This window comes from Triticum dicoccoides, chromosome 1B (assembly GCF_002162155.2).
Source record: "Triticum dicoccoides isolate Atlit2015 ecotype Zavitan chromosome 1B, WEW_v2.0, whole genome shotgun sequence".
Lineage (NCBI taxonomy): Eukaryota > Viridiplantae > Streptophyta > Magnoliopsida > Poales > Poaceae > Triticum > Triticum dicoccoides.
In genome coordinates, this window is record NC_041381.1 from 594,237,355 (window position 1) to 594,246,442 (window position 9,088).

The following is a 9,088-nucleotide window of genomic DNA, read 5'->3' on the forward strand; positions in this document are numbered from 1 at the left end:
CTGCTCGTCGGCGAGGAAGGCGCGCACGAGCTCGACCTTGGCGGCGAAGTAGGGCGGGTGCGCCACGGCGTCGAGCAACAGGGGAACGGGCACTCCCCCGTTGCTGAGCCTCCATCCCGTCGGCCCGGCGCGCATGTCCGGCGGCGCCGGGTTGTTGGCCTCGAAGAGGAGCCAGGACTCCAGTTTCCGGAGCGAGCGGCGGCCGAAGCCATTGGCCGCCGCAGCGTCGCCGGGGAAACGTGCGGCCATCGAGCGCGCGGGAGAGGGAGAGGGAGGGAGGGCTCGGCGGTGGCGCACGGGAGATGGAGAGGAACGACTCGGCGGCAGCGCACGGGAGAGGGAGAACTCGGCGGCGAGGGCTGGTGTGGCCAGAGGCGAGGGAGGTCACCGGCTTAAATAGCCGTGCCCCGTGTGTACGCGTGGCAGGAGGGGAGGCGTCGCCGCGCCGCCCCGTGACGCGCCGCCCATGAGGAATCAATGGCAAGGCTCACCGGCGGCGACAGCGCGGCAGCCTTAACACTGGTTCCCGCGGGAACCGAGGCGATGAGGGCGACGAAACGCCCGTCTCGCTGACTCGGCGGGCCCGCGGCTGCTTCGCGCCAAAACCACTCGCCCCGGCGCCCCCTGGCGCCCCCCAGCGCGCCTGGTTCGGCCTGGGTCTGCCGGCGCTGATTTCGGCCCAGACCGGCGAAAATCGGGCTCCTGCAGACGTGACTGGGCCGTTTTTTCGGCACCGACGCGAAAAAATCGCCTGGTGAGGCCGTTTTGAGGGCGCGGCTGGAGATGCTCTTACTCCCGGTGTTAAAATGTTGGAGACAAACAACGTCAATCTTCTCCACGTTTGTGTGTCTATTTGTTTGTTTAGTTGCAGATACTAATCCTGTCCCGGGTATTCAGAGATTCGGCCGATCACTTTCCCTTTTGTTGTTTACCACGGATTACGTTTGTTAATGGAATCGTGGCTCAGTTTGTCCCCATCTCCAGCCAAGTGGCGCAGATCTAATCTAATCTCAGCGTTTTTGCCCTTTTCCCCAATATTTTTGGCCCGTAATCCGCCCCCATGCACCCCGAATTTCCCACCTGGTGCTCGTCAGCAGAGCCTGACCGCCCGGCCGTTTTGACCGGCGCGGCACCATGCAGCAACAGCACGTAGCAAGCTGCCGGCCAGAGCGCGCGCGCCGGCTGCCGTGGCACCGACAGGCGACAGCCCAGGCCGCAGCCCAACCGCACGCAACGAATAGACCGACGTGCGCCGAACTCCTTGGCCTCGCTACGTACCGCGCCCACGCACGTTGATCTCATCACGCCAATTCGGCTCCGAAGCAGCGGCGAAGCGTCCATCCAAACCCGGCACCGGCTCCGCTGCTCGTTTCGGTTCACCACGGCCGGGCGGGCGGGTCGGTCGTGTGTGCGCCTGTGCGCGTCTCGGGGCGCCAAAGAAGCGTTTTTTATTCGGCCGGGTCGGGCGGTAGGGGGGGTCGACGCGGCGGTGGCGAGGGGCGGACGAGGCTACAAATAAACAAAGCGGGGGAGGGGGAGCTCGTATCGTATCCCTGAGCGAGAGCGAGCGAGCGACGTGGTGAGCTGTTCTTCCCCCCTCCCCCCTTCGTGGCCTGCTGCTCTGCGTGCTCTGGCGGGTGCGTCCGTCCGTCCTCCAGGGGGCTATTAAGGGTGTCCAGCTGCTGCCCTCTATGAGCGGGTAAAGCGGCGCCGAGGAGGAGCAGGAAGAAGCGCCATTCTTCGTTGGCTGAGAGTTCTTGGCTGCTGCTGCTGCTGCTGTCTGTCGGAGGTCGGCGAGGTCGGGTGGCAACAATGGCGCCATCGTTCTGGGGGAGGGAGGCGAGGCTGAGCGACGGGGGCGGCGGGACGCCGGTGGTGGTCAAGATGGAGAACCCCAACTGGTCCATTTCGGAGATGGAGCAGGAGGCGGTGCCGGGGTCGCCGGCGGGGCTGGCGGCCGGCAAGGCCGGGCGCGGCAAGAACGCGCGCCAGATCACCTGGGTGCTGCTCCTCAAGGCGCACCGCGCGGCGGGGCGCCTCACGGGCGCGGCCTCCGCGGCGCTCGCCGTCGCCGCCGCCGCGCGCCGGCGGGTGGCGGCGGGCCGGACGGACGGCGACGCCGCTCCCGGGGAGAGCACGGCCCTGCGCGCGCGCTTCTACGGCTGCCTCAGGCTCTTCGTCGTGCTCTCCATGCTGCTGCTCGCCGTCGAGGTGGCCGCCTACCTCCAGGGCTGGCACCTCCAGATGCCCGAGATGCCCGAGATGCCGGGCCAGCTCGCCATGGACGGCCTCCTCGCCGTCGACGGGCTCGCCGCCGCCGCCTACGCCGGCTGGATGCGCGTCCGCCTCCAGTACATCGCGCCGCCGCTGCAGTTCCTCACCAACTCCTGCGTCGTGCTCTTCATGATCCAGAGCGTCGACCGCCTCATCCTCTGCCTCGGCTGCCTCTGGATCAAGCTCAGGGGCATCAAGCCCGTGCCCATCGCCGCCGACAAGGACGACGTCGAGGCCGGCGAAGAGGACTTCCCCATGGTCCTCGTGCAGATGCCCATGTGCAACGAGCGAGAGGTAAGCCCAAGCTCACTCTGCTTCTTCCCCTATCGATCTTGAGCTGCAATTGGAGCTCCATGATACGAATAGGACAGCCTAAATTCCAGTTCAGGTAGAGTGGGGAAGATGCTACCGTCTGGGTATGTGTAGACTACATTTTGTTCGGATCTTTGTCCCGAGCTCTCCAACCACAACTCTGATGCTCTCTGACGTTGATGTGTTCGTACTTCATATGAATCTCACACCACCAACAACAAACTCCGTGATTTGCTTTACAAAAGGCCGAATTTGGTTTGCGGTTGGGATTCATATCATCTCTACTTTCTTTAAGGCACACTCATTAATCCAAATCTCGGACTAGAAGTTTGTCGTCACCGGTCACCAGATAATAATTGAGGAGGCATGTGATTGGAGATCAAAGTGTCAAGCTATAGCGCACTACTTAATTTGGGAAGTGACTAAGAAAATATACTAAAATTCAATCAACTACTAGTACACTTCCTTTGGGAAAATCTTATGGGTAATTTGTTGTTGTAAAAGAACACCAGTCCAATTCAGTTAGTAACTTATTTCATTTGGATGTCTGCAGGTCTACCAGCAATCCATTGGCGCAATTTGCGCTCTCGACTGGCCAAGGTCAAACTTCTTGGTGCAGGTGCTGGACGACTCCGATGATGCCACCACTTCGGCGCTCATCAAGGAGGAGGTTGAGAAATGGCAGCGGGAGGGCGTGCGCATAGTATACAGGCACCGGGTGATCCGGGACGGCTACAAGGCTGGAAACCTGAAATCAGCAATGAACTGCAGCTATGTGAAGGACTATGAATACGTTGTCATCTTCGATGCTGATTTCCAGCCACAGGCGGATTTCCTGAAGCGCGCCATGCCCCATTTCAAGGTTTGACTCGACTGAACAATTCTTACCGATGTAGTTGTATCGCTGCTTCATTTATCTGGCAATCGATCCTATCGGTTATGTTTCTCTGACAAAACTCAATGTGCAACCTCCAGGGGAAGGACGATGTTGGGTTGGTTCAGGCAAGATGGTCTTTCGTAAACAACGATGAGAACCTGTTGACTAGATTACAGAACATAAATCTGTGCTTCCACTTCGAGGTGGAGCAGCAAGTGAATGGAGCATTTCTCAACTTCTTCGGGTTCAATGGGACTGCCGGAGTGTGGAGAATCAAGGCTCTTGAAGACTCCGGCGGCTGGATGGAGAGGACAACGGTGGAGGACATGGACATTGCTGTCCGAGCACATCTCAAGGGATGGAAGTTCCTCTACCTGAATGATGTCGAGGTACTGGCACAAATTTCCCTATGACTTATGCAGAGTTGACCTTTGCATAGAGATTAAAGAGTCATAAAACTTAACTTTTGTAACTTTCCTTTCAGTGCCAATGTGAGTTGCCAGAATCATATGAAGCATACAGAAAGCAGCAGCACAGGTGGCACTCAGGTCCCATGCAGCTGTTTAGACTCTGCTTTGTGGACATTATAAAATCCAAGGTATGAGACGTTTTCTGATGACGCACTATGAAAGTTAAAATGTCCAGCCATGGTTTATTCAGTAAAATGTAGTTTTCTGGAAACATGTTTTGGATTTATAGGTTAAAACATCAAGTAAAATGCTTTTGTATAATTGTTTGACGAAGTTTAATTTATTTACATTTGCTCCTTTATACTCAAGCAGCCATCAATTTCCACAATAATCCTTTTCAGTTCACTTGAAGTAGAAGTATTGACATATCCACAATTCATGGCAGCACATCTTTTGTTTTTATCTTTGTCCCCTTGATTGTATTCTAGCGCCATTTTGTAGTGTGTAGTCTAATGCTTGTATGGACAATTGGCCTAACAATGCTGCTTGCTTTGTGCTGCAGATTGGATTCTGGAAGAAGTGCAACCTGATATTCCTATTCTTCCTCCTCCGCAAGCTCATCCTGCCCTTCTACTCATTCACCCTCTTCTGCGTCATCCTCCCCATGACAATGTTCGTCCCCGAGGCCGAGCTTCCCGCATGGGTCGTATGCTATATTCCAGCAACAATGTCCATCATGAGCATCCTGCCATCCCCAAAGTCCTTCCCGTTCATCGTCCCGTACCTCCTCTTCGAGAACACCATGTCCGTGACCAAGTTCAATGCCATGATCTCCGGGCTGTTCCAGCTCGGCAGCGCCTACGAGTGGGTGGTGACCAAGAAGTCGGGCCGGTCCTCCGAGGGCGACCTCGTGGCCCTCGTCGAGAAGCACACCGTGCAGCAGCAGCAGCGGGTCGGGTCGGCGCCGGACCTCGCCGGGCTGGCGGCCAAGGACTCGTCGCTCCCCAAAAAGGACGCCCCCAAGAAGAAGCAGAAGCACAACAGGATCTACCGGAAGGAGCTGGCGCTGTCGTTCCTCCTGCTGACGGCGGCGGCCCGCAGCGTGCTGTCGGCGCAGGGCATCCACTTCTACTTCCTCCTGTTCCAGGGCGTCTCCTTCCTCGTCATGGGCCTCGACCTGATCGGCGAGCAAGTGGAGTGATGTTTTTACAGCAACCGAAGATCGTTACGACGGCGGTTATTTTTCGTACTTTGCAGGCATCAGAGGAGCCCTCTGTAAAGGGAGGCAACGTTTGATGCTTGTGTGATGCTTACAGGAGGAAGCTCGCTCGCTCTCTCTGATCCCTTGCCTGCCCTAGGGTGGGGGTCTGAGGCATACAAACTGAAATGTGGAGAATGTAGATAGATATAGCTCTGGATCATCATCATCATCAACAAAAAAGCCTGGGAGACGCTTTTATTCTTTCGGGCCGTCGAAATTCTTTTGTAAGAAACAAGAAATCAAAAACCTGTTGGGTGGGTGGGTGGGTGCCTAGATGACGGGTGGTCCTTTGTTCCTTGTTGACAGACTTTACCTTCAAAAAAATGAAGATAATACTTGTTTTCGCCTTGTACTTTTTGCCACGATCAATCAATTAATTATCAGAGATACATGTTCAGTTCTTCACCTCTTCTGAATGATAGTACTAGCTTTGTATGGGGAAGCTATGGAAGATTAGCCGGCAGCTTCACAAATGGAGGCTGGCTGTTGAATGAACGAGTGAATGAATATACGGGGGACCGGGTTCCATGCTGTCTTTGTTTGGCCCTGTCATGTGCACTGGCATGGGACATATTCGTTGCTTGTTTGTTTGCTTGTTTCTTTGATTTGTGTCGCTATCGGCGAGAAGGACGTGTACCCCCGGGCTTGTCCCTGGGCTTGGCTTGGAGAGCAGTCCATGTGGAGGCGCACAGGGACTCACAGTGCTAGTAGGCGTTCTTGGACTGTTGCCTGACGTACGGTGCATGTTCTTGCCTGGCTTATCTTCCAACTGGCGAACTGGGATCAGAAACTAACTAACCACTTCTCGGTCGGTCAGTCAGCTGCCTTTTTTTTTTTGAAACAAGGCAAAAGATTTGCCATTTTCATTGATTAAGGGAGAAGGTTTAAGACAAACGACCGCAAAGCGGGAGACAAATATCTACTCTCGCGGCATTACAATACTCAAGTGGATGGCACCGGCAATAGCCCAAAGATGGGCCTCCTCTTTTATCTTCGCGATGAGCATCATCGTCGTAGCGGCGATGTTACGGAAAACCCTTTCATTACGCTCTTCTCAAATCTCCCAAGACATGAGCATGAACAAGGAGGCGATAGCCTTTCTCTTATCTCCACGCTCAACCACATTATTAATCCTCCATTCTCGAACCGAAACCTCATTTCGCCAGCTCCTCACCACATCACCATGTATACCAAGCTATGTTGCAACCTCGATCCAGACACGCTGGGAGAACCTGCATTGGAAGAGAAGGTGTGCTGCGGTTTCCTGGACTTGCTTGCAAAGCGGGCAGAGGTTGCAGTTCGGCCATCCACGACGGTGCAATCGATCAGCTGTCCAAACTCTGTTTTGAATTATCAACCAAGCAAAAAAATTGCATTTCGGAGGGGCCCAACCCTTCCAAACAGCAGCAGGCATGATGCTTGTCGTGTGTCCCGCAAACTGCGCCATATAGGCCGTCGACGCCGAGTATTCTCCATGAGACGTGAACTTCCATAGGATAGTATCATGCGCAACATTGTCGAGAGTAACAGAGGATAGCTTTTCCCATAGCAAGGCGAACTCCTGAATATGCTCCATGGTGAGCCCATGATGGGTATCAATCTGACTAACCCAATAATTGTTGAGGAGAGAGCTTTTTGGACCGAGGTAGATTTCTTTTTTGAGAGGTCAAATATCTTTGGGGCAATATCTTTGGGTCTCATGCCGTTCAGCCAAGATGATTCCCAGAACTTCGCCTTACATCCGTTTCCAACACTAACCGTGGTGGCTGCCGCAAACAGGTCTCTATCATCATCATTGCACGGTGTTCCCGTCCCAGCCCAAGTCTTGGGGGGGTCAGCCCACTCATACCAAAGCCATCGCAGACGAAGGGACGTAGCAAACTTCTCAGGGTTGAGGATGCCCAAACCACCGAAGATCTTCGCTTGCAGACGAGATCCCAGTTGACCTTACATTTTCCGCCGGTCACTTTATCGCAACCCGCCCAAAGATAGGCACGCCGCAAGCTATCAATCTTCTTCCTCACTTCCACCGGCAATTCCAGGGGCGTGATATGATATATAACAATGGCGGTAAGCACTGCCTTGACCAAGACAACCCGGCCTGGCACGGCCACATGTTTGGCAACCCAAGGTGGTAGTTTCCCCGCAACTTTATCTTCTAAGAACTGTCGTCCGGTTCCTTGTGTATTCACCTTGGTCCTCTTTCATGATCTGTCATATTCACATTCCAACTCACCGTACGTACCTAGCTACCCCTCCCCAGTCAGCCTGAAGCTCTTTTTTCTCTGTATCAGCACGGACACGGGCTCTTTGCTGCTGATCGTACCGATGCTGAACCGTGGGAGAAGAATTACGTCCACGGGTGGAGTGTTGTTGCACGCATGTTTTGTTTGGAAATGAGTTTTGTTTGTGTGTGGAGGATGCTACTACTACGTGATACGGGTGGCGGTCGTGGTCATGGGCGCCGGGTGCGGGAGACAGCGCACGTTACGAGGAGAGGAAAGAGACCTCTGCCTCCCTCCCCGTCAGTCAGTCGCTCTCGGGATCGATCGATCTAGCGAGCAGCGAGACCACCGGGCGCGCGGGCAGGGTCGGCATCGGCGGATAAAACATCGCTCCGGAGCTGCAGTTCCCTTGCACATGTCTCCGCGAGGCAAGGACCCGCCACCGATACCATCCGGCCGATCCCACGGTCGCACTCGCCCGTGTCATCTTGGCGCACGGCGCGGGTACGTGACATGACATGCCATGCCATGCCGCCGCGCGCGAGGGGGGAGCGCCCCTTTTCTTCTTGGTTCGGCCGGCGCGGCGTGGTGCAAGCTCGCCTAGTCGCGCCCGCCGTCTGTCCGCGCAAGCGGTACGAGGCTCTCGTCTCTCACCGTCGGCGTCGTCCGGCGTAGGACTCTGGTGCGCGCGGTTAGCCCAACGCACGCACGCACGGGTACCACGTGGTACTACATGCCATGCCACCGCTCGCCTCGTCGCGCCCCGTCTGTGCAAGTAGTACGAGGTCTGCCACCGTCGCCGTCGTCCGGCGCGGGACTCTGGTGCGCGGACTAGCGCGCCACCGTCTGTGCAAAGCAGTACGAGGTCGGGCACCGTCGCTGTCGTCCGGCGTAGGACTCTGGTGCGCGGACTAGCGCGCCGCCATCCGTGCAAACAGTACAAGGTCTGGCATCGTCTCCGTCGTCCAGCGCAGAAATCGGGTGTGTGGACTGCCCGCCATTGTCCGTGCAAAGCAATACGAGGTCTGGCATCATCGCCGTCGTCCAGCGCAGAACTCTGGTGCGCGGACTGCCCACCGCCGTCCGTACAAGTAGTACGAGGTCTAGCACCGTCGCCGTCGTCCAGCGCAGCGCAGGACTAGCCCACCGCCGTCCGTGCAAAGCAGTACGAGGTTTGCCACCGGCGCAGGACTCTGGTGCGCGCATGACTAGCCCGCCGCACGTACCGTACGGGTACAACATATAACATGCTAGTACTACATGTCATGCCGCCGCGTGCGAGGGGGAAGCGCTCCCTTTCTTGTTCGTTTGGCCGGCGCGGCGTCGTACGAGCTCAGGTGCTGCCGCCGTCCGTGTAGGCGCCCGGCCGGTCGGTTGGAGGCAGAAATCACATATTTGAGCTGAGGGCAAAATCAAATCACAATCTAACATGACATCGAAAACATTTCACATAACAGACATTTTTGTGCGGCGTCCTACAGCCGAACGCTGCACTGAACTATGCAGCGCCTTAGACTCAGGCGTCGCACCCCCGGCCAGCGTGGCAGCCCGGGGCCAGGTGCGGCCTCATAGCCAGCCGTGCAGCGCCTAAGTGTTAGGCGCCACACTTGTAATGTGCAGCGCCTAGCGCTTAGACGATGCACAGTGACTTAAGCCGCATCGGGCCAGCCCTCCCAGGCAGTTCTTCCCCTCTCCAGGAAGTTGTTTTCTGGACAGAGAGCAGCGGTGG

General features: G+C 56.3%; 1 protein-coding gene across 1 annotated transcript; it reads left to right on the forward strand.

Annotated features, from left to right (window-relative positions):
• The first annotated feature begins 1,545 nt into the window (after window positions 1–1,545).
• LOC119348970 (probable xyloglucan glycosyltransferase 7) lies at window positions 1,546–5,337 on the forward strand. The gene is made up of 5 exons (XM_037616980.1): window positions 1,546–2,568; window positions 3,140–3,448; window positions 3,562–3,852; window positions 3,948–4,061; window positions 4,436–5,337. The coding sequence occupies exons 1-5, from the start codon at window positions 1,813–1,815 to the stop codon at window positions 5,072–5,074; spliced, it is 2,109 nt and encodes a 702-aa protein (XP_037472877.1). The 5' UTR covers window positions 1,546–1,812; the 3' UTR covers window positions 5,075–5,337.
• Window positions 5,338–9,088: the final 3,751 nt, after the last annotated feature.